This window comes from Coloeus monedula, assembly GCF_965178545.1.
Source record: "Coloeus monedula genome assembly, chromosome: 4".
In the NCBI taxonomy this organism is placed as follows: domain Eukaryota; kingdom Metazoa; phylum Chordata; class Aves; order Passeriformes; family Corvidae; genus Coloeus; species Coloeus monedula.
The window spans coordinates 76,243,898-76,268,271 of NC_138784.1; the positions used below are offsets into that span (position 1 = coordinate 76,243,898).

The following is a 24,374-nucleotide window of genomic DNA, read 5'->3' on the forward strand; positions in this document are numbered from 1 at the left end:
GATGAGATCCAGGGCCACAGCAACTGAAAGACATAGCTCACGTCTCTTCTGCCTTGCCTGAACTAGATTTGGTATTTCTGCTCTGGGAATTGCCCCACTGGGAATAGGACACACTCCTGCAGGCTTGCTGGCTGCCAGGTGGGGCAGCCTAGATAGAAGAGTCAAGACACCTTATATTGCACTCATATGCTCTTAAACCATCCCACCTTTCCCACCTGGAAGTGGATGAGAATCAAAATCCTCTTGGGCATAAGACAAAACATTCCCTCTGACACTGCCAGTTTGCTCCTTGATATTTCTCTCAATGTGGATACACCAAGCTGAGCCAAATGAAGCTGATAACATGGAAAAGGCTGAAGTGGAGAGAGGCTGTCATGGTTTGACACCGGCCAAATGCCAGGCACCCACGACAGCTGCTCACTTGCTCTCCCCTGCCACAGTTGGGCAGAGGAGAGAGAAAAAATTTAGTGAAGGGTTCATGAGTTGAGATAAGGACCAGAAGAAAACACTCCAAGGGCAAAACACGCTCAACCTAGAGGTACAAAGTGAATTTATTACTAGCAGAGTCAGAGAAGGATAATAAGAAGTAAAATACGCCCTTAAAAACACCTTTTTTCCCCCCCAGCCCCTCCCTTCTTCCCACCAACTGTGCAGGGAGACTGGACGTGGACGGGTGGATCTCTGCATCCCCCGTGGATCCCCGGGGGCTGCAGGGGCACAGCTGCCATCACCATGGCAATCACCATGGCCTGCAGAGGAATCTCGGCTCTGGCTCCTGGAGCACCTCCTGCCCCTCCTTCTCCACTGACCCTGGTGTCTCCCTGCAGAGATCCACCCGCAGCCCTGGGGATCCACGGGGGATGCAGAGATCCACCCGCAGCCCCTGGGGATCCCTGGGGGATGCAGAGATCCACCCACAGCCCCTGGGGGAGGTGCCCACGCCGGAGCGGGTGGATTCCTGCAGGAGGCTGTGATCCAGTGGGAGACCCAGTGCAGAGCGAGGGCCCTGCTCCCAGGCTGGAGCAGCCTGGCCTTGGAGGACTGCACCCCGTGGAAGAGTGACCCACGCCGCAGCAGTTTTGGGAGGACTGCTTTGCCTGTGGGAGGGGCTCATGTTGCGGCAGTTTTGGGAGGACTGCTGCTCGTGAGATTGGACCCACGCTGGGGGAGTTCACAAAGAACTGTCTTCCCTGGGAGGAAACCCATGGTCTCACAGGGGAAGGACTCCTCTCCCTGAGCAGCAGCAGCAGATCTCAGGTGACGAAATGACCAAACCTCCACGTCCAGTCTCCCTGCACAGTTGGTGGGAAGGAGGGAGGGGCTGGGGGGGGGAAAAAAGGTGTTTTTAAGGGCGTATTTTACTTCTTATTATCCTCCTCTGACTCTGCTAGTAATAAATTCACTTTGTACCTCTAGGTTGAGCGTGTTTTGCCCTTGGAGTGTTTTCTCCCAGTCCTTATCTCAACTCATGAACCTTTCATTAAATTTTTCTCTCCTCTACCAGGCTGTTCAAGGGGAGGGTGAGTGAGTGACTTTTGTGGGTGCCTGGCATTTGGCCAGTATCAAAGCACGACAGAGGCAAAAGTTTGGAAGGAAGCAGCTTGCACTGTGCTCATTTCATTGCAGAAGCTTCACATAATTTGCTGGGAAGAGGCCAACTCTGCCATGACACTGTCCCCGCCACCAGCCTTCATCCACCATCTCAATGTGCGTGATTGTGTCATCAGGATCAAAAGAAATCTCATCATCTCCATCTGCAAAAATTGTCAAGAAAAGACAGTGATAATGCAAAGAGAACCTCAGAGAGAGCTGGTTCACATTCCTCCTCCCACCGTCCCCCAGGCAGGAGAAGACAGAACAAGTGCTCTGATAACCCCCAAGAGTTTACCTCACCCAACCCCATCCAACAGCACAGATAAAGTAGAGAAAGAACAAGACATCACAGGTGAAAGATGAAGTTTCTCTGTTCTGTCCGAGTTTGGGCCATGACAAAGCTAATTTTTTGCAGTTGCTGGGAGGGGCCATGGCCAAGACACGGAGATTATTCTATACCCCCTCATGTCATTGCCAGGGGTGGGGGAAAGGGACTCTCGATTCTGAGGAAGACGGGGTTCCTTCTGGTTGAGAAAATGTGGTGGAGGGAGGCATCCAACATTGTCTATTATTGGGTATTTTTCCATGTGAATAATTTCTTTTCTTATACTTTTTGTTATTGATATTGTTGCTGTTACTGTTCACTTTCTTATTGCTGTTTCCAGTTAAATTGTTCTTGTCTCAACCTGTGATCTTTGCCTTTTTTTGCCTCCAATTAGAGAGGGTTTTTTTTTACTGAGAGTACTAAACTGGAGAATACCATTCCTAAACCATGACAGTTCCCAAGCCAGGTCGCATTCTGCTTCCCAGGAGGAAGAAATTTAAACCACCAAGTCACAATCTTTCCCCCTCTGCTGATGCAGTGAATCCCTACGTCCCCAGGGCACAGCCCTGCCGGGGCACAGCGCCTTCCCCTAAGCTGTGATGGCAGACCCACCTCCTTGGTAATCATAGAGAGCCACCGCGCAGATCCCAGGATTCTGCCCCTCATAAGCACTGTCCATGCTCCCTGCAGAACACAGGATGGACAAATGAGACAGAGGCTGAAGCAACCACACAGTACTGGTCAGTGCCACCCTCTAGCCCAGCTTTGGGGAAGCACATCCAAACCCTGTCAACAAGGAGAGGTGCACGACATCCCCAAAGCAAGGTGTGACTTCCCTCCCCTTCTTCAATGAGACAGTTGGGTCCTGATCTTTCATGCTCCTCTCCCAAGAAAAAGGTGGGGAATAACTCCAACCTCTTCACTTGCCATCTCCAGTACCAGCAAAGCTGCAACAGAAGCACTGACAGCAGCCCATGCAGTTTGCTCCTGTGCTTAGACAAAGGCTACCTGTACTCCTCACACCAGGAGACTCCACCAGAACACCAGCCACGTGAGGAATGGGCTGAACCAGAGGCACCCTCAGGCTCTGGTGCAGCACTGGCAGCCGCTTGCCAGGAAACTGCAGCAAGAGCGTTGGTCCACATCCAGCTTCTCCTGAGCCTGTGGCAGCCTCCTGCCCAGACCCCGATCCAACAGATTCCTGCTGTCTGGTCCAGCATCCCATGCAGCTCAACTGCACCTTAGAGCTGGACAGGGGAGTGGGACACAACCAAGTCTCCACCAGGAGACTGCTATCCTGATCACAGTAGACTGCTGGAGCTGCTATCCTGATCACAGTAGACTTCAGGATAAAAATTCCCTCTGGACTTTGTCCCATACATTCAGTGAGGTAAGTGGACAGGTACAAACTCCCCAAGACATGGGCTCTTCCATCAGTACTCACCCACGTGCGGCTGGGTCTCTCTGGGCTCCTGAGGAAGGATCACCTCATAGTCTTCACCTTCATCTCCTCCAAAGTCATAGGTGGCATCTGGCTTTCCCAGTGGGGCTGGCAGCTCCTCATAGTCAGCAACTCCACTGGTACTGTCACAGTAGTCAGAGGGCTCTGGCAGCTCCTCATAATCTCCACCAACATCCGAACTTATACTGTAGGTGGGCTGACCTTGGCTGGGGACCTTGCACAGCTCAGCATTCAGATCTGCTGGCCTTGGTGGCAGAGTGGGTGGTACTTCTTCATCCTCCCTTTTGGCCTCCTGCCATGAGGTGAGAAAGTGACAGGAAAGTCACCTGAAAAGCACCCACCACAGGCAGCTCTTCCCCGACTGCCAGCACCTGACACAAGGCAGCCCCTTTACTGCTGCCAGGGCACATCATCCCAGCACACATCATCACACAGCATCATCCCCTGCACACCAGGGAAACAGCTGAGCTACTCGGGCCATGCAGCACCTGGGATTGCTCTGGAGACCCTCAGGGCTCATGTGTTTGTTCATACTTCACTACTGCCCATGGTACTGCCACTGCACTGACCCACTCCCAGAGCTTGTCCCAGGGGGTCAGGTGCTGTGCAGCCAAGTCTCATCCCCATCCCAATGCTCCCCCTTATCCTTCCTCTCACACGCTGGGGCTGTGCTCCACATCTTCCTGCAGGGCTGCCCACAAAGCACAGCCCCTCTCAGGTGAAATCCCCTCCGCCTGCTCCCCTTCCCAGCTCTCCCAGGCTGCCTTGGCACCTGTTCTCCTGGTGACACAGGCTGGTCCCCAGCAGTGCTCCTGGGGACCCTTGCTGGCATGGCTGGAGAGGCTGCCCCGGTAGGTTCCTTCTCTCTCGGTGGGATTTCCTGCTGGAGAAAAGCCATCAGACTGTGCTCAGTCCCTTTGAACAAGTCCAGAACAATGGCTCTTCACATTCCCAACAGAGCAACTCAGAACATTTTCCTCCACCTACAAACCTGCTCTGGGCCTGGGCACTCATAGGCTGGTGACAACAGAGGGGCAGCCCCAAAGAGGAGCATGTTGGGGGGAACAGGACAGCTTCACTGTCAACACCCCTCTGGTCTCTGAGTGCAGGAGGAGCACCAGGTAGGAAGGCAAGTAAACATAGGGGCTGGGTGCCATCTCCAGTTTGCTGGAATGCATCCCACATACAGACTGCTGGGATAGCAGTGCTGGGGAGGAGTAACCACATTGTTTGCCAGGCACCAGAGGCAAAAGGAGCTGAGTCCAGAGCACAGGTGCCATGGTTGGGCGCAGGTATGTCCTTATATGAGTGTTTGGTGTGCTGAAAAGGAAAGTCCAGTGACAACTGTGAAGTTCAGTGGCCATTCTTGGCAGGTGCAGGGAAGCAGTTTAGGCATGAGGTTACCCTCAAGACACCAGATAGAAGGACATGGAGCTGCCTGGCTCTGAGGAAAAGTCTGTGTCAGGAGTCTTGGAGGACACGGCAAGATGGCCCTGGCTCACCTGCTGCTGAGCCACTGGGTGCTCCCGGGCCTGCCGCCTCACCCGCTCCTCCTCTGCCTGCCTTCTGCTCTCCTCCTCTGCCAACTTGGCCATGTGCTCAAACCGTGACCGCAGGCTGCTGGTGCCACTGGAAGCTCCTGTGAGGAGACAACTGATTGACCCAGCCCTATGTCTTCCTTCCACCACCCCAAGCATCCAGGAGAAACCCAGACCTCTGCCTCTTCCAGAGAATCTTGCAGTTCAGCCACTTTCTCCTGCCCTCCAGCACAGGTTAAACCCCCATCCCACCACTGCACACACCTGCCAGCATGCTGCCACAGAGGGACTGTGAAGCCCATAGTTTCCTAAGCCCAAGGCTGGAACTCAGGTCTCACCTGCCTCCAGGGGTCTTGTTTTCTCATAGGAGGAGGTGGGAGCTGCCATCTCATCAAAGCCAGCAGCACTCTGCAAGAGGAAGGGAAAGAATTGTTCAGTTTGTTGGGCAGTGCCAGTGCTAGATTTGGGTACTGGTGATGGCAAGCTTTGTTCCCAGGTGTGTTTGTCCTCACCTGTACACCTGCCCTGGCCCAGGGGAGGCTGTTGGCTGCAGTCCCCTCTTCTGACACCTCCCTACCCTGGGGACGTGCCGGTTGCCCCCCTAGCCAAGGACACAGGTGTCCCTGCCCGAGAGGTGGCACTGAGAGCTGGAAAAGTGCTGTGGAGCCCAGCAAGGGAGGCTGAGCAGTGGCACAGGACAGCAGGGCTGGGAGCACTCCCTGTACCATGGCAAGGAGCTGAGGGGGTGCCTGGCAGGATGCCTGGCCATCTGCCTCTTCCCCAGGCCCAGGGACACTATTCATCCATCCCTGCACTCCCAGTGGCACAAAGCCTGAAAGCACTTCTCTGCTGCATGCACAGCTGCCTCACCTGCCATGTGTGTGCAGTGGCACAGGCTGGAAACCAGCATCTGTGGCATACAGATACAGATACAGATACCTGCGGCGTCACTGGCTTCAGGAGGTGTGGAGAGATGCTGAACTGGGAATAGTATTGGTGGGGAGGTTGCAGGAAAATCAAAGTGAGATAGAGAGGGCTTAAGGGTTTATCTGCTTTCATGAGAAAACTACTTAATGCAGAAAGGAACCAGCAGGTAGGACCCACTTTTCAGCCTGACACTTTACACCAGGTGCTGCCTGCAGGTGTCACAACAAGCTGGTGCCCGACTGCCACTGCCGCCGCCACGGATCCCTGTCAGCAGCTCTGCTGTCCCTGCAGAAAACACCCCTGAGCAGGCAAACCAGCCTGCAGGCTCAGAACCAGGTGTCCACAGGTCACAGCAGGGGCCTGGACATGCTGTGTATATGACAGCATTTGTGTGAGACTCAGTCTGACACTGAGAGTCCAGAACTTTATCAAAGGGGAGTTCAGGCTGCCTGAGGGTCTGTTATGCTCTCCTCTGGTGCAGTGAATTCAGAACTTCTGCAGCGCCTAAGGACCAGGCAATCAGACACTTAGTTACTTGCCCAAATATCCTTATTTTTACTATGTTTGTTTATGCTTCAGTATTCTCAAAACACACAAATTCATGTTCACTTTGATACAAACAAGAACTGCTTATCTCCTCTGCACCCTGCTTCCCAAAGGACCCACAGCGCCCTTCTACCAAGTCGTCATCTGCTTTTGCATGTTGTTTTTGACCACAGACAAGATGTGACTTTTGTCAATGCCCCTCCATTTGCTGTTGTTAAATTCACAGATAGTGCTAATCTCTTCTGAGGGCAGGACAACATTCCCTCTCTGCTGCTGGCCCAGCCTACACACGCAGCATGGACAGGACCATGTGGGTTGCTCCAGTGTGTTTATATCCTCTCCTGCTTCCCCGAGCTCCCGAGGACAGCAGCGTTGGTGCTGTACCAGGCACAGCATTGTGCCCCACAGCAGGGAAAGCAGGTTTCAGGGAAGGCACCCTTACTGCCTCTTGCAAATACCCCAAAGCTCCAGGATTCGCATCTTTTAGGCTATCCACACCCATGCAGATCATCACCCACTGGCAGGACTCCTTTTGCTGACCGAGCCTTCAGGGCAGCCTTCCAAGCACAGAATTAATCCCAGTGCTTCAGTCTGAGATGTGACTGCAGACGAGCCCAAACTGAAAACCTGAACCAGCTAACTGGGTGACCTCTTCTCATGCACGTCAGATTGATCTATGCCAATCCCATTCTTGATGGGGTTTGTCAAGGTGTGCAGGAAGATTTAGCACCTAAACAGACCATGAGGCACTCCTTGATAGGAGTGAAAACCTGCAGAAGGTAACAAACAGCAGAAAAGTGAGGAGTTACAGACAGTGCCATGAGGAATTCCCTGCATTACAATCTCCCCAGGCTGCATCCCTCTGCACCCTCTGGCATTTTGCACTCAGCCAGTTCCTTCTTGCCATAGCTGTTTACTGAGCACTGGGATCTCACCTCCACCTGGAGAATCTCTTTTTATTCAGCTAGGCAAAAAGCAGTGATTAGGAGGAAGCACTTGCAGGCTGCAGCAGTCTCACCTTATCCACTCTATCCTTCTGGACCCCATAACGGCCTCCAAATCCCTTGGCATAGTCTGTATGGAAAAAATGTTATTTTGTAGTATTTTTTATTTTGTGTGTACCTCTGACTTCAGTATGCTGTGAGCAGTAAAATGAGTTTGCATGTGTTATCTCTAGTTAGTTCCGTATGTGATGAGATATGGATAAAGCTAAGTGCTCTGGACAGTAGCTTTTAGGACTGATCCCTCCCTTGTTTCAGCTGAGGGCACAGGTGTGCATGGCTGTAGCTGCCAAACCTGAATCCAAGGCACCGGGGTGAGAGGCCAGTCACCCCACCTGAGTGGAGCGTGGCCTTGTTCAGTGAAGTCAAATGTGCTGTACCCAAGGCATTCCTGGGATCTGTTCTGCCTCACTCCTCTGTGCTCACCTTTACAGTGAGCTTATGGTTAGGAATGTCCCTCACAGAGAATGCACAGCAGAGTCTGGGAGTCCTGATTCAGGGACTCACATTCCATGTCCCCCACTGATCCAAGCACACACCTACTCTGCCCTTGTGCTTTGGGGTTCACTGGGTCTCAGCTGCTCTGCAACGTGCTGGACACATTCTGCAGCTGGATCTCTTACTATGAACCACAAGCTCCAGGTCTATGTGTGCTCCAAGGAAACTGCTACCACCTCTGGCAACATTGCCTGACCTCTTTGGGATGCATGGGGTTGCACTTCTTCCTGATGGTCCCAGCCAAGGGCATTCTTGTCCTGACGATCCCTCTGGACCCCAAACTTCCCACCAAAGCCCACAGAATAGTCTTCAGCCACAGGGATCCAGATCAGAGCATGGAAGAGAACAGACAAGGGAGGGAAGGAGACAAGTGGCAGCAGTGTGAGTTCAGGCTTTTCTCACAGATTTTCCGTGCCCAGGACTCAGACATGGAACAAGGCCAGATTTCCCCACTGGTGCTGCAGCAACAGCCCTCCCTCCTCCCTGGGATAGGTCTGCTGCCATTAGCACCTGCCTGGGCTTCCCCTTCACCCTTCCTTTGGTGATATGCTGTCCAAGAGATCCCTATGCCCACAGAACTCTTCTGCTCCTCTTCCTTTAGCCTGAACTCTTTCCAGAAGCCATGCACTGTGCAATGGCTTTCCTCACCTGACCCATTCCCAACAGCTCCCTGTAGCTCTTCCACCATTCTTGCAGCAGACTGCAAAAGCCCTGCACAGTGCCCCATAGTCCCAGTGGGCAGTCCCCAGCTCCAGCCCTGCTCCCTGCCCTCAGCTGGCTCCCCCACCTCCCCCACCTCCTCCAGCAACCCCAGCCCCTCCAGCTCATCCAGCTCCCTCAGTTTCCTCTGCTCCCCCAGATCTCCCACCTCACCCAGCTTCCCCAGCTCACCTGGCTGCTGTGGCTCACCTTTCTGAGAGTCATGCTTCTCTGCCTGGCTCTTGTAGTCAAATCCCACAGCTGCTTTGTCCACCTTATCCCTCTCCACTCCATAACGGCCACCAAAGCCCTTGGAGTAATCTGAAGTGGTGTATGGAGTCAAATGCTGCCCCCAGCATGGGGCTGGTGAGGAGAGGATGGGGAGCAGCACTGGGAAGGGCCACCAGGGAGAAGGGATGGCAGCAGGGATTATGGAAAACACCATAGAAAGTGAAGGGTTGGAGGGGACAGAGGGAGCACCAAAGACAAGAGCCCATAGGAATGGGGGCCCAAGGCAAATGTGGGTCAGGGCACCAGGAGACACAGCAGGCCGGGAGGAAAGGAAGAAAATGGACATGCCAAGGACAGTGGGAGATCTGCCACCCACGAAGGCAAAGCCAAGCAGGACTTGGGCATTGACAGCTGGGGCATCACTCCCTAACCCACCTCCAGAGCCAGGATTTCAGCCTGTGGTCTGCCAGCCTTGGGAAAATGCTGTAAGTACACTGAGCCTTGGAAGTACAAGAATAGCAAAAGGGCTTACGTTTGCTATAGTGGAATCTCAGCTTCCACAAGGAAGCACCTGACCCTGGGGACTGCCACCAAGGCTGAACCCCCCTTTCTGCAGACATGCTCCCACTCTTCTCACTGGCACGTTTGCCATTGTGTGAGAGCACATCATGGTTGCCTTGTGCTTCTCCTTTTTCCATCTCCAAACTAGTGACCCATTAATGACTTCAGCCATGTTCAGCTGTTTTCTAAGGACCACCTGGTTATTACTGGCTGATTCCTGAGACATTTCAGCCTTCATCCTGACTCCTGGCTGTACAGACTCCTCCTTTTAGACACCTGCCTGCTTGGTGTCTAAATCCTGCCCTTCAGGAGTAAATTGGAGTCGCTTCTCCCTGGTCCCTGACACAATTCTCACAGGTCTGCATTTCATGGGACTGAGTTGAGCTGTCTCCAAGAACTTCAGCTGTACCAATCCATGGAGGCTATGATCTAGAGAAACATGCATAAGAATATTATGTATTCCAGAATGGATTTCTGCTACATAGAAGCTCAGTTACTTAACCTGTAAGTCCCAAAATTTCTTAAACTTATTGTGACTAAACTATTATCTACCTATGGGGCTGTTATGAAATGGATCTTTAAGAGAGCTGTTTTCAGTAAACACAGATTTTATGACTGTTACCTTGCTGCGAGAGCTTCCAGTATGGACACATTTTTATGAAAAGGAATCCAAACACCCTATTTCTGACATTTCCATTTCCTGAGCAACTTCTGTGGCTTCACACAGCCTGATGAATTTCTATGTCTACAAGAATATGTTAATGGAGCACAACTGCATGTGATTCATTATTTTAAGATCAACCAAGAATGCCTCAAACCATTTTCTCTCTTTTAGAGTTTCCTTTTAAATGAATCTGATTCGATTCTTTCCTTGGTAATGCAGTATTCCTCGCATTTACCTCAAACAGCAACAGACTGTGGGGTATGCCCACCCTGCCCTGGAGGGACATCTGCTGAGATAAGGAGAGTGCTCAATCTCCCAGCAAGACTCCCTGGAAAGGGAGCCACTTTTCAGCTACGGCGAGAAGACAGAGCCAGAATCCTCTGGGAGACCCCATGCAGATCCTTTGTAACCCATTGGCCTGTACCCTCTGACACCCACCCCCTGCATCCCTATAAAGCCAGCCCTCTACCCCTGCGAGGGCAGAGAGATGCCTGTCCCTGTCTCTCCTTCGCCAGACCAATAAAGCTGCCTCGTGCGGAACACCTACACGGGCCTCTCGTCTCTCCCTCTCCCTGGTCTGGCCTGGAGGCAGCCCTGTAGAGCAAGAGCTGGAACCATGAGCTGAAAATCACTAAGAGCTGACAGCTTCTCTGCACAGGACCTGGGAAGGCGATCCTCCATGGGACCATCTCTCTGGACTGGTCACAGCGTCCTGGGTCAGAGCTACTGACCCCACACCAGCTGCCTTAACAGACTGCCCTCTCATCAGAGATGAGATCTCATCTCATCTCAGAGATGTCCTCTCATCTTCTCTTGGGTGCAGAATATTTAAAATACCCTTAGTTTCAATTCTTGCACTGTTTGTTGAATTATCTGCAGAATTCTGCAGAAGTTTGGATGCTCTGTAGGGTTTTGTTTTCATACCCATTGTTGTACCTTTTCCTTACAGAGTTGCTTTTGCAGCAGTCACTTCTCAAGTGCTACAGTGCTTGGGCTTCCTCTGGAGCAGTTCTAAGAAGGGCTTTGAGAGGACAGGGAGCACCAGCCATACATTGTAAGGTGGGGGTGTCTCCTCTGCTCAGCCAGGATGGGGCTTCCACCAAAGCAAAGCACAGAGACAAGCAGGATGTACAGTATGAGGATGGTGACAGGACAGCGGGGAATGGGGCCACAAGGGTGATGGACTGGGAACAGGAATCTGAAACAAGAGACAGGAGATTGTGCCACAGCCAACAGCACGGGATACTGGGAACAGAAGAGAAGCTGGGCAAAGGGTCAAGGGGCCACATGTGCTCGTGGACTTGCCTTTCTGGGACGAGTGTTTCTCCACCTCACCCTTGTATTCAAAGCCCAGTGCTGACTGGAACAAGAAGGGGAGGACTGTCAGTCATCCTGAGGGCCAAGATGGATCTCGGTCTCCCTCCCCTGGGGCCAGGCTGTTACCAGCTCCCTGTCTTGTGCTGCAGAGTGCAGGGGCAAACACCACAGCCCCCCAGGACAAACAGTGTTCTGCCTGGATGGGACAGGCCCACCACATCAATGCACACCAGTTATCTCCACAGGTGCCCCACACTGTGTCATCGGCCACTGGCCCGCACACAGGTGAGCTGTGCTTCAGAGAGACCACAGCACACGGCACACCCTGCACACCCCGAGCTTTGAAAATTGAGCCACAGTCTGGCATGCAGCAGTGCTCTAGGCCACAGGCACGTATTTCAGCTGCACTGTCCAACACACCTTGTCAGCTCGGTCCCGCTGGACTCCAAACTTGCCGCCAAAGCCCTGGGCTGCATCTGTCTGGGAGGAGTGCTTTCCAACATCAGCAATGTACTCGTGTCCTACTGCGCACTGAGAGGAGAGACAGTATGACATGAGCATCCATGGTGGACAGACAGAGATCCACGTGCTTCTACATGCTGCTGACACGCTCGTAGCCACGGGGTAACAGGTCCAAGCTGACTGTGCCGACGGTGGCCATGCTCTCCATGTGGTCTTTGCCAGCACAGCTCTGCTCTGAGGCCTGGGAGGAGCCTCAAGGGCTATCATCTCACAAACCATCCCCACTGCCAGCTCACTAAGCAAAGTGCGGGCAAAGCAAAGCCAAATACCAGCTGCTCTCAAGTGCTGGTGGAGTTGCATGGTGGATAATCACAGGGGAAAGAAGAGAAAAGTGCAGATAGGCACACACAACCGAGAACTCCAGGCAGAGATCTGGCACCCATTCCCCGTTTCTTCATCTGACAGTGACGGCCAGCAAACCTGGCCACAGGCCAGGCCAGGATTCTGCTCTCCCTGCTGGAGGTGCTGTGGCCAGGAACCACAGATACTCTATGCCAAAATGGAACAGCTGTGCTCAGACTCTGCCGGACCAGACTGAGGATGTTTTTGTTGAGCAACTTCTTGGCCTTTGTCCAGTTGCACCAGGATGCTGCAAATGTTCAGCTTCTGCCCCTTCTCCTGAGGAGTGTGTGCAGTTCCTGACTACAACACCTCTGGCAGGGAGAGCAGGGAATTTTTCAGGACAGTCTGTTTCTCACCCTGCCATCCCGGTATTGTTCAATCCCACAGTGACCACACCCACTGAACTCTACTGCAATTGAACCATCTCACTTCTGAAAAAGAAGAATTAAATGCTGAAAGGTGCAGGAAGAAGCATTATGATGATGATCATCACAAAACATAGACAGGATCTGATGTCGAAGGCTTTATCTCAGGGAGATATGAGGTCTGTAATGCAGAATTTGAGAAGGGAATTACTATACATTAGTTCTACAAGCACAAATAGGGAGGCACCAGATTTAATTGTTATGCAGCAGGCTTGAACAGCCACAGGAAGTCCTTCACAGCTAAAGGCAGCATTGCAAAGAAGTTGCAGAGATGAGTTATACAAATGAATTAAAACAGATCCTGGATACAGATTATGGGCTAGCTGGACATGTGTGAATCTGTGCAGCCATGCAAATTCTCCATTCTCTCCCTTCAGGGTCAGGCCAGAAAACAGGGATGCCCCTTCCTTTATGAGAAAAGCACTTTTCCACTGAGGCTCAAGGAAGCCTTCCACAGCTGTTACCTTATCCATTCGGTCTCGCTCTGTTCCAAATTTTCCCCCATAGCCATAGGATGCCTTGGGGCCAGTCTCCAGCTCCTTCTTCTTGATGACCTCATGTTCCTCTGATACCTTGTTCCTCAGCTCATGGATGCTGGAGACAGAGACAGGGCAGGTCAGCATGGGATTTTGCAGAGCCATGCAGCTGGCTGGAGCATCCCTGTGCCCCTGCACCAGCCAAAGCCCAGCACACAGCAGGACACGCACGCAGGACCAGCTGCCACCGTGTGCCTGCGCTGGGCTCCCCTGGGTGCCAGCCACACACGCGGCCACCGTGCCTGAGAGGGCAGCCCGGCGCCTGGCAAGGGACCACAGTAATGGTCTCAGGGGGACATCCATCCCCCCTCCTGCGGCCCTGTTCAGGGCTACACCCCGACTTTCTCGGAACCCCACACCTTCCTTTTTCTGAGTGCTGCACTGGACACACCGCAGGGCCGCGCTGGGCTGTCCCGAGGGAGCAGGGAAGGAACGAGAAGCCTTTGCACTGGGGCAGCCCCATGTGCAGGTATTCCCCCTGATCCCCCACAGCAGCCCGGGCGGCCCGCGGACCCCACCCAGCGAGGAGCCGCACAACCGGAGCCCGAGCGGCGCCCGCCCCGCCGGGAGAGCTCTCCGGGCCCGCCGCGAGCCAGCCCGGACGCGGCCCGGAACGCCCCGCTCGTCCTCCCCCTCCCGCCGGGCCGGTCCCCCGCACCCCCGGTGCTGGTTCCCCCCGTCGCACTCACTCGATGTGCCCGGCGCGGCCGGAGCCCTCGATGGTTTTGGCTCCCCAGCGCTGCTCCCGCTCGGAGATGTCGTTCTGCGGGGCGAACCGCGGCCGTCAGCCCCGGCCCCGCACGGGGCTCGGTGCCGCTCCGTCTGACCACGCACAGTCCAGAATTCCCGGCACCCCATCCCCGCCGCCCGCCGACGCCCTGCAGGACAGTGCAGGGCAGGGCCGGGCCGGGGTCTCCGACCCACTCCGCAGAGCCGAGATGACACCAGGAGTCTGCGGAATTCGCTGTTCGGGAAAATACTGGAAAAACCGCAGAGACCTCAGCCCTCGGGCCTGGCTATCACAGCCTTGTGCTGTAGCTTTGTGGAAGGTCTGAACATACATTCGATGAAGTGAAGCATCAATAAAGTCTTTCCTAATATACAGTAAAGCTGAAAATATGTATATATGAAAGAGGATGAAAAAAATTAATACGAAGTCTTACTCTGTTCACACTTAGTTTGACTGCTTCCACAAATAGAAGAAATTAGGTAAGCAAAAGAATCGGACAGTGTAGATTTTTCCTAAAACATTAATAACTTGAAACTATGAGAAAGGAATTTGCTTTTCTGTCCCAAACTAGAATTTCTTACTGGAAATAATTAGGCAAGACTGAACCTCAAAAACACAGGACTCTTGTCTAACAGGAGAGGCTAATTAGGAAAGTAATAGAGAACCAAACGGAAAATGAAAATCATGACCCTGTATGAATGCAGAGTGCTCCCCAGGCTGAGCCCTTCTCTTCTCTCACCAGCTCACTCAGAGTCGGTCTAGATAGAAAACAAGACTATAAGAGGCACAGAGCTGCATCTGCACAAGCTGACTCTAAATAGAGTAGGATTTTCCATCTGGAAAAAAAGATAAATGAGGGAAATCCTGGGTCCTGTACAGTTACAAACAGTGTGGGACGGAGAAAATGTAAGTGTTCACTGTGTCTTGTAACATACGTTGTGGGGAGGACAAGGGAAGTTACCAGGGAGCAGGTTTAAGAAACACTGCATATTCTGTACTCCTTAAGTGCCATTACTTGTGGTCAGCCATAGGCTGTGCAATGATGTAGGAAGCTCTGGAGACTAAACCTGGTGTCAGAAGTGGCTCAGACAGGTCACCTGGCAATACCTGCAGGCGCTGATGGAACTCAGTTGATCCTGCCCTGCCAGCGGTGCTGCATGCAGTGCCAAGCCCTGAGCCCCAGCCCAGCTCAGCAGCAAGTGCCCAGGGCCAGGAACTCTTCGAACCACCAGTATAACAGTTGCCACACCAGACACTCACCACGAAATCAGGGTCTGTGTCCCAGTCATCTCCCTGAGCCTCCACCTTCACTGACACGTTGTGTCCCACAACTGCTTTCCACATCTGCACAACAAGGACATGGTGTCACCCATGGCCACAGCTGGCTCACACCCAGTCACAGCAGAACTTGGGCTGGAAGGAGTCCTTACAGGCCACCTGTCCTCATACATCTGTCCCTCATATAGGACAGGGCACGCCAAAAAAGCTGCTCCTGAGCCCCAGCATGTCTTACGGCAAAACACACAGGGAGTGTAGGTGTAAACCACCTCCTTTATGCACCCTGACTCTGCAGTTAGAACACTCACCTTGTTATAATATAAATAAATGCTGGCATCCAATTACCAGATTCTGCTTTCCCAACACACATTAATTTTCTGTGCTGTGGGAGGCTGTTCCTTGTGTTAATCCCCCCTATTAGCACAGTTGCACACACACCAGTATGGCGTGCTCCAACACTGTGACACTGTGCTGCTGGAACCGAAGTGGACTCTTCAAGCCTCTTGTCTGTTTTTCAACCTTTTAATCCCTTCCCAGTAGCCTAGAGAAGGGCCAGAGCAAGGCTGGACAGAGATGTGACAGAGCTGGTGCTGTATGGTGTTCATGTCTGTCATGTGGAAAAAGTGGGAAACGGGTCTAAAAGCACTGAGGATGTAGGGTTAAACTAGCTGAGGCTGTGGTGGAACCACTCCTGCAGGCCTGGAGGAAGTGATGGGCCCAGGAAGAGGAAGTTAAAAGTAATGCGAAATCTAAAACCCCTGCATTTCATTTTCAAGGTGACTGTGAAAAAAACATGATGAAAATGCCCCACCCACACACAACTGAGCTTTTACAAAATGAGAGAGAGATAAATGATGAGTTGGCTGCCCCTACACCCCAGAGCAATCACTCTCATCAGAGCCCCATCCCTTCATATCCCGCCCCTTTTACTGCCTGCAGTGTTGAGGAACCGCAAGTTCTGCTCTGTGTTGCCCAAAGCAGCTTTTTCATGGGGCAGGGAGAAAGATGGAAGAGAATGTACAGGAAAGACTGAGCTAAGCTCTGTTCTCCATCACACCAGAGTGTGACCAAATCAACAGGAAGGAAGAGACCTCCTATGTGCTGGATCCTCAATTAACAGCAGTTTTTGCCATGTGCTGCTCAGCTGCACTAACCCCTCTCTCCCACAGCTGTATAGAAGGCTCAGACAGCACCAGGCACCTGTGAAAGCAGAATGTTTATGCTGAGTAATTAAGTAATTATCTGGTTTTGCTAAGTGATTAACTGTCCCACGTCAAAAGCTGTTTAAGTGAATAACCTTCCTGTTTAGTGCAGTGCACTGCTCATTTTCAGGCTGTCCTTTCCAGCTGAGTTTCAAGTTGTCCTTTCCAGAGAACCAGCACTGTAAGACCAGGGAGCGAAGAGAACAGAAACCAAATGAGCACAGCAGAGATGATTCTTTCTTCTGTTAAACAAAGGTCAGGTAGTCATCTAAGGGAGAAGACGAAGGGCTAAGGCAGATATACAGTGAAGACCTGGTTTTGGCCTTCTCCAGGTGCCTCAGGACCACAGCATGTCTGTGACATTCCCCACTGACAGCAATCCGATGCCAAACTGAATACAGCTAATTGCAGTTAGAAGCAGGGGAAGCAGAAAGACTCACATGGACAACACAGCCCCATCTAACACCACCTTTCTTCTCTTTTTCCCCTCCCTAATTTATTGGCATCTCTCATGCCAAAGATTTTTCAAATTCATCGCTTACTTTTGTAAAGCACAAACCAGCAGTAATAACCAGCTAGCACAAGGCTGCTCATTATCAGGGCCATTGATTTGAGCTGATTTGAGATAAGATGATTCAAGGTTTTAAATGCTCCTGTAAATGGTTCTTGACCACCCATCCTCCAAAGCCACCTGCCATACATTGTGGGAACTATGACAAACCACAGGCTGTAGCTGCATCACGAGCTCTGGACACTGTCTGTATGAGAAATATCAGCCAGGGTAGCATCTCAAACCATTTTTTATCCCATTTTCCCCTGGGAAAATATCCACTACAGCACAAATACAGGGCTACCACACAGCACAGTCACGCTGGTAGATTTGGTAACGTGGTTCTTTAGAGCCTCAAACACAAGAACAACAATGATGACGGGACAATGGCCTGAGAAGCAAATGCCGAGCACTGTCCACTAAAACATGCCTGGTCAGGAAGGAGTTCTCTTTTCCCACCAAACGCTGCACTTTTTTGCAGTAATTTCTCACTTTCCACTCCCAAAACCCACTCAAGTTTTCTTACCTTTAAAGGCTCACCAGTTCCTGCTGGCAAACTTGCTGGTTTTTGCTCAGGCACCTGCTGCCAGCGACAGCTTTGGGCCTGTGTCTCCTCCGAGTTCCTGTTTTAACTTCGGCTCTTTTCACTTCCTGCCTCCCAGCCCCCAGCTCTGCTCAAGTCATGAGTCCCAGAACTGGCCCCAGTGCTGCAGTTCCCCTGCAGGATGCCTCTGCTCTGAGACACTGACACAGTGCAGACCCAGTGGTTCCCTCATCAGCACAGTGGATCTCATCAGGTCCTAGCACACCTTGTGTTTTAAAGAAAACTCTCAAATGAGTATGAAAAATAAATTTCTGGTGGAGGCACAAATCCTGGAGCCAGGTATTGATGTCTTGAGCATGCCTTTACTTTCACTATCTCTCCCCATTACTTGGAGGATTGAGGACAGCGCTAACTGTGCTCCTGAACCTTTTCCCATCCTGCCCAGGGCCCTGAAAACTCCTTTGATCAACCTTGGACTTCTTGTTGCAACATCACCAGTACCCACATGAAAGGACCAGAGTGGACATTGTCCAAAGGCTGCATTGAACTTAGTCAGTCGTCTGGTGACACTCCTGTTTCAGGCTCCTGGAAGGCAGCAAGCAATCCTGAAAAGAGTCTAGCATGTGGGTGCTTTCATTCTGCTCAGGAGTGACTCACTTGTGACTGTACCCCTCTGTCGTTCTCCTCAGCACTGGCCTTAATGAGAGCAGCATTATGAGAGGTGGGTTGATCTGCCCTTGGTGAGGGCACCTGCATCGGTTCCTTCTCTTCTACATCATCATGTGCTTTGTCTGCCATTCCCAGATCCTAACACCTGTCCTGTAATGGGAGCTGAGAGGGTCCCTTAGAGCTCCATGCAGTAACTTATATTCACTCCTCCCTATCCCATGATGTTGCCTTTCTCCTGGCACAAAACCAGACCCTGTCTCAGTCTCAGTGGTGGTGCAGAATTGGCGTGAGTGTCCCAGGGATGATAGAGCACAGCTTTGTTGGTTGATCTCCTTCTCAGGCTCTACTGAAGATAGATCAAAAATCAAGGCAGGACAGGTCCATTGGAGAAGAAACAAAATGTTGAAATGCTTGAGACAGGAAACATCAGCTAAAAGGCCCCATCTTTCATCAGGTCAAACCACAAAGCTGTTCAGTCAGATTACGCTTAGCAGACCAGGAGTTCCTTTTGAGGTTTTATTCCTATATTTAATCTAAGCCATAACTGTTCCATCTGCAGGTATAAAACATATAAATCTGAGGCATCAGAATTGTGCCTTTCTTCAGTTCGGGGAAGAAAAATGCATGGGCTTAAAGGAAACATACTTTGCTTATAATAGTTGTTCCTGTTAAACACAGTGGAAACATTATCTACAGCCTTACAACACCCCCACGCTGGCGTTCGTTCCAACAGTGGTGGGGGACTGTAGTAGTGACTATGAACAAGGGTATCTGCTTTTGGCTACAGAAAGTTGGAAGGGGACAGTTTAACTGTCCCAGCTGAGTTATCAGCACATTCCAGCTCACTGTTGCCAACTCCTGTGTCTGTCCTAGGGTTGCACAACTCTAACAGAGTGCAGCGCTCAGGCAAATGTGGAAAAGTAAACCCCAGTAGATATTGTTTTACTGGAATTGCTTCCACGATTCATGCAATAGTTTGGGTTGGAAGGGACCTTAAAATCATTAGTTCCACACACCCCTGCCATGAGACATTGCCTATTCAAGTGCTATTTCCTTATTTTGTCAATTGAAAAAGGCTGAGCAAGAAGTATGATAGGGAAAAAAGGTCAGCACCTAGGCATTCACACTGTATAAAGAAACAGAGCTTCTGCCCATCACCCAAGGCAGCGCACACACAAGAGACCTGCAGTCCCACTGTGTCCCACACAAGGTGTGGTGATACAGCAGCACTGCATCCTCCACTTTTGACAGTTACATGACAACATTACACAAATTCCATCTGAAAAATAAACTTTATTATACATACAGGAGCTCATATCCCAGGAAGCTATAGACAAACTATTTGGTCACTGAATTTTACATAGCTAGAGGAAGTTCACACTGATAATTCCTGGACAGCACAAGAGGATATATAGTGCCAGTGCTCTGGACCTGCCAGAGATCCAGCTGGTTTAGCTACCAGTGAAATGAATCCATCCTCAAACAGGCTTTCTTGCACTGGCTAGAGCAGCATAGTTTACCAGCAATATCAAAAGAACTACCTCTTTCCCATGGGAAAAATGTGAGTGTTAATACTCTACTAAGAGGCAGATAGGATTCTCCTGGCCAGTACTCTGAATGAAATGACCACTCAGGATCTGACAGCAAACACGACTGGAACTTCCTTGGCATTCAACATTCTCCTTTTGGAAGAGGGCAGTCTCAAATTCAGGAGGTCTTTAGAAAACATATGAAAATATATCCATATTTCCATATACCCTAAAAGACCCAGTCCATTTGCATCATTTGATTTGGGTCCAAACACGGCCAAACATCAGCACCAGCTTTCTACACTAGGGATACCAGAAGGTTTCAGAACTCTGGCTCTTTCCTCAGCACAGGGGAGAGAGTTTATTTCTGGAGTTTCTGCCTTTGCTTTGGGCCCACACAGCACATTATGGACCCCTTCAACACAGCCTGTGCAGGTTCAGTTTCGAGACGAGTGTTTAGTAGATGAGAAAGCAGGAGCAGGGCTGCTCTCATTTCTAGAGGTAAGGCAGCACCTTCCATCATGAGAGGTGCACAAATGCTATAAATAGGAGGGGTTTTAACTTAAGAGCTAAAAAGTTTCATGTTTCCTATTCCTTTTAAATAACTAAATTACTGGCATTACTTTACAGCCCCGTCAGGGCAGACATATGACTGATTTTCAATGGAATGTTCACCAGGGTCAGATATACTAATTTTGGCCCTTCTTCAACAGGAGATGTAACTGAGTAGGAAACATGATTTTAAGATTCACATTCCTTAAAGTGCCCATAACTTCCTTAGGAGATGCATTTCAGACAGCTCTGAGCCACGGAGAAAATCTAAGGGGTGGAAGAAAGGGAAGACAATTCTTCTTCTTACATCCAGCTACAGTGTTCCCCCAACCCCACTCATGGATTCAGCCTAAGAGGGGGAAGATTCTGCAGTTTTAGAAGTGCTGACGTACTGCAGCAACTCAAGAGTATTTTTCTTACTCTGACCACAGCACTATACTGTCTAAAATGAGTGATACTACTTCCAGGTACAGGAACAGATGCTGTCCTCAAGGCTTGCAGCACAACCCTGGATCAGAAAATGAACACTCATGTAGAAAGACCGAGGGAATGGCAGATCTCCTGAGAGCAGCTCCCCAGCACCAGCACTGACTCTTAACAGCGTGCTGGGTGCAGCTGCTGCTTCAGGGCTGGTTTGGGAAAGGCGGCAGCTGGGAGAAGTGCTGCCCTTCTACAAGGGCGTGCAGGCCCCTGGTACACACAGGGCTGAGGCTCCATAAAAGGCTGTCACTCCTCTTCACAGGTGGCCTGTAAAGCACAGGAAGAGCAGAACATGGAGAGCAAGCAGATACACGGCCACTAGCAGAGGCAAGTGGGTCCGGGAGCGGAAGAGAGAGCGTAACAGGCGGCGTAGTCCAAGAGTACTCCGAGTCTGGAAGAGTAAAGAGAGAGCAGTCACTACAAGGAATGGTTGTGTCCCCAGCTGCCTTCCATCCAGAGCTCTCCAGACCATGGAGGTAAGTTTGTTTAAGCTAATGAGCATAAACCTTCCCCAAATCATTTCACTGTCAGATCCTAACACTAGGGCAATCCTCATGAAATATTGCCCTTCCCCTGCTCTCTGCAGGTTTTCCATGAACCAGCCCCATCCAATCCTGTTTCCAGCATGGCAAGAGCAGAAGAATTACACAGTCCCCAACCAATTTATGTGTGTCTACAGAAGGATTTAACTGCTGTAGGTTCACAGTTTCTTGCGTCAGCTGGGGCTCACATAATTGACAGCTGCGAATGTTAAATTCTTACTCTGCTGGAATTACTATCCATGGAGTCGATCAGCAAGGACTGCTCGTGACCTGGAGTCATATCAATGCTGGCACTTAAAGAAGATGCCCACTCACTTGACTGCAACCTGCCACAACAAACATGAAATTAAATTCAGTTTCTTATTATGATGCCCCAAATCAACACTGTAATCAAGCTCAGGAAAGAAGGTATTTCTCCAAAAAGGAATCAACCCCTGCAAGCAAACCCCGGCTTCACTTGCTAAGAACTGGTTCCATTTGTACAGGTTTCAGACCTCCTTAGCTCACATTGAGCAAAAGAACAGGGTGACCCAACTAGCAGGAGTCCTTTTTCCTTTCGAGTGAAATTCATAGTGTGACTTGAAAGAAGCCAGAGCAGATGATACACCTGTATGTTTTAAGTCCTGTGAAATTATTTTGGAATCCAGCTCTAGCTGCAATAGTGCTGGTTCTTTCTAACTATTTTCTAGTGACAGAGGCAGCAGTCACATCCTGGGGCTGCCATTTATTAATGAGATCAGCTGCAGGAGGCTTTTACAGACTTCAATGACAGAAGGAGCTACAGTTGTCCAAACTGTGTAGCAATTACCAGGGAACTTCATCCAGAATTCTTCCATACAGACAATTATTTTTTTGCTGAATCAACAAGTGTATCAGAAGAAAGGCATTGCTTTCCTGTAAAAGACTCCACTAGTCCATAACTCCAGTTATGTGAACTACGAGGAAATGCACAGTGTTAAGTGCCTACAGTCAGGTCATGTGCTAAAAAACCCTTCGTAGCCAATGAGGAGAATCGAGCATTTTGAACCTGCTACTCACTGCATCCTAATCCCAACATCTAGTCCAGGTCAGCCACCTTTGCTCTGCTGACTCTCAGGGCATCTGTCCAGTGCCCCAAGATACGCAGTGTCCTGTGCAGTGCAGAGCACAGTGCTGGATACTGGGGAGGGGGCAGGAGAGGGAGCTAGGCTGAAGCTAAGCCTGGCAAAGGTGGACAAAAGTCCTTTTTCCTAAGTGTTTAATTGTTTCTCAACAACCAAATTAATGAAAAGTTTGTGTTAATTGGCAATACATTAAAAAAGAATGACATTCTTCAAGTCAAAACTGTTTCATGCATGACAGACAAGTGCTTACTGAGAAGACAAATCCCCTGGAAGCATGACAACTCCTCTTTGGCCTGCACCCAATTCTCAGTCTCCAAATTATATCTTCCAGTAGTTAATGTAACTAATTGAAAAAGTGGGCATCTAATTTCTAGACAGAATTTGTCAATGTCTAGTCATTAGTCTTATTCTATCTGCCTATAATTGAAGGAAATGAATTTCCTGAACTCTGGGAAACACTTATTTTACAGTAAGAGTGACTGAGCACCACACCAGTTGCCCAGGGAGGTTGTGAAGTCTTCCTCCTTGGAGACACTCAAGAGCCATCTGGACATGGTCCTGGGCAGCTGGGTCTAGGTTGAGCAGGGGGTTGGGCCAGACAGTCTTTGGAGGCCCCTCCCGACCTCAACCTTTCTGTGATTCTGTGACAGACACGGTAGTTGTCTCTATGCCCCCAGTGCCATTTGACAGAAGGGTATGATGAAGTGCAAATGAAAAACAGAGCTAGAACCACCACGCTTCTATGGTGATAGTGTTTGTTCGCTCAAGCTGCCTCACCTCCTGATCTGATCCTGTGCCGCAAAAAGCGCCTCCTCTGCAGCAAGACGACGGTCCCGTTCTTCCTCCAGCTGCTCCTCCAAATATTTCATATCCTGCTTTGTGCTGCTATGTAAATGCTCTGTTTCAGACAACCTTTCCGAAAAAAACAAAGCACATGCCAAAAAAGGCCTAATTCATGGACTATTGTGTTTCTGTTTATATTGACTATTGCAGTGTTTGAAGAGACTCAAATTACCTCCCAGCTCACGCAGGAGACTTAGTTATCTTTACTATATTTAAACTATTTGGAAAACATGAGAGAAGATAAATCTCTTGAAGCTTCTGTTTCACATCAGGAGGGAGTTCCTTGGTTCTGTCATCCATGGCTCCACCTTCTGAAAATTATTTTGAAAGGGTATGAGGAGTCATGTGCTAGATCTTAGTTTCAGAAAGTTAAAAGGAATCTTGTGCTACATCTCAATTCCAGACACACTCAGGCTACAACCTTGAGACCAGGACCATTGATATACTTCAGCAGCTCCTGAGGATGCAGCTGACCAGATCCAAGATGCTGGCTGGCTGGCATTGCTGCTGCATGTTGTCACTGTGGTTTTTTAAAGCTCTAATCCAAAGAGATAACTAATGACAGCTACTAAGTGCATACGACAGTTCCTCCAAATCCACAAGATCCTAATGTGGGACTGAGTTTTCCCAACACACTGGTACAGAATAAAAGCAACATCACTAACCTCAAGAACTCCATCAGGACCAACATCCCCATCCCTGTTTTCTCAGACTTTCTTTACCTCAGCTGTAGCTCCTGCAGTTCAGGTGTGTAACTGCCTCTCTGCGGCTCATTCTTTTCTTGGGGTGCTCCTGGAGCAGCATCTGTTGCAAACAGCTCCTGAAAGAACACAGGAATGTACTGCAGACTGCACTGAATGAAGAGGACACACAGCCACTACAATGCTGGACAGTTAGCAGAGCCACTTGAAATAAGCTTTTCCCTGCTGTGCACCAAGCCCAACCCCCTTACCATGCTCTTGTCTGCAGCCTGCAGCTCCTGGAGCTGCCTCTCCAGCACTAGGCAGCGGTTCAGGACCTCACTGTAGTGCTGATGGCTCTCACAGATGCTCCGACTGCTCCCACGCAGCTGGAGGGAGAGGGCATTTTTCTCCTCAAAGACCTGAGATAGCTGAGAAGAGAACACAACTAGCAAGCAAAGAAATTGATTTTGTGAAAGCAAAAT

The 24,374-nt window shown here is 50.4% G+C and overlaps 1 protein-coding gene across 1 annotated transcript in view; it reads right to left on the minus strand.

Annotated features, from left to right (window-relative positions):
- Positions 1–1,617: 1,617 nt before the first annotated feature.
- GOLGB1 (golgin B1) overlaps positions 1,618–24,374 on the minus strand; it is a gene marked incomplete at its 3' end in the record, with an annotated part of 58,292 nt that continues 35,535 nt past the window's right edge. The window contains exons 20-38 of the mRNA XM_082280393.1: positions 24,162–24,320; positions 23,932–24,029; positions 23,144–23,278; positions 21,484–21,589; positions 20,981–21,112; positions 15,178–15,261; positions 13,877–13,950; positions 13,116–13,245; positions 11,783–11,893; positions 11,351–11,405; positions 8,800–8,910; positions 8,087–8,197; positions 7,410–7,465; positions 5,257–5,326; positions 4,883–5,019; positions 4,153–4,263; positions 3,363–3,672; positions 2,531–2,602; positions 1,618–1,754 (exon numbers count right to left, since the gene is read on the minus strand). Coding sequence (XP_082136519.1) covers positions 1,618–1,754; positions 2,531–2,602; positions 3,363–3,672; positions 4,153–4,263; positions 4,883–5,019; positions 5,257–5,326; positions 7,410–7,465; positions 8,087–8,197; positions 8,800–8,910; positions 11,351–11,405; positions 11,783–11,893; positions 13,116–13,245; positions 13,877–13,950; positions 15,178–15,261; positions 20,981–21,112; positions 21,484–21,589; positions 23,144–23,278; positions 23,932–24,029; positions 24,162–24,320 — 2,199 coding nt within the window. The remainder of the gene's footprint in view (positions 1,755–2,530; positions 2,603–3,362; positions 3,673–4,152; positions 4,264–4,882; positions 5,020–5,256; positions 5,327–7,409; positions 7,466–8,086; positions 8,198–8,799; positions 8,911–11,350; positions 11,406–11,782; positions 11,894–13,115; positions 13,246–13,876; positions 13,951–15,177; positions 15,262–20,980; positions 21,113–21,483; positions 21,590–23,143; positions 23,279–23,931; positions 24,030–24,161; positions 24,321–24,374) is intronic.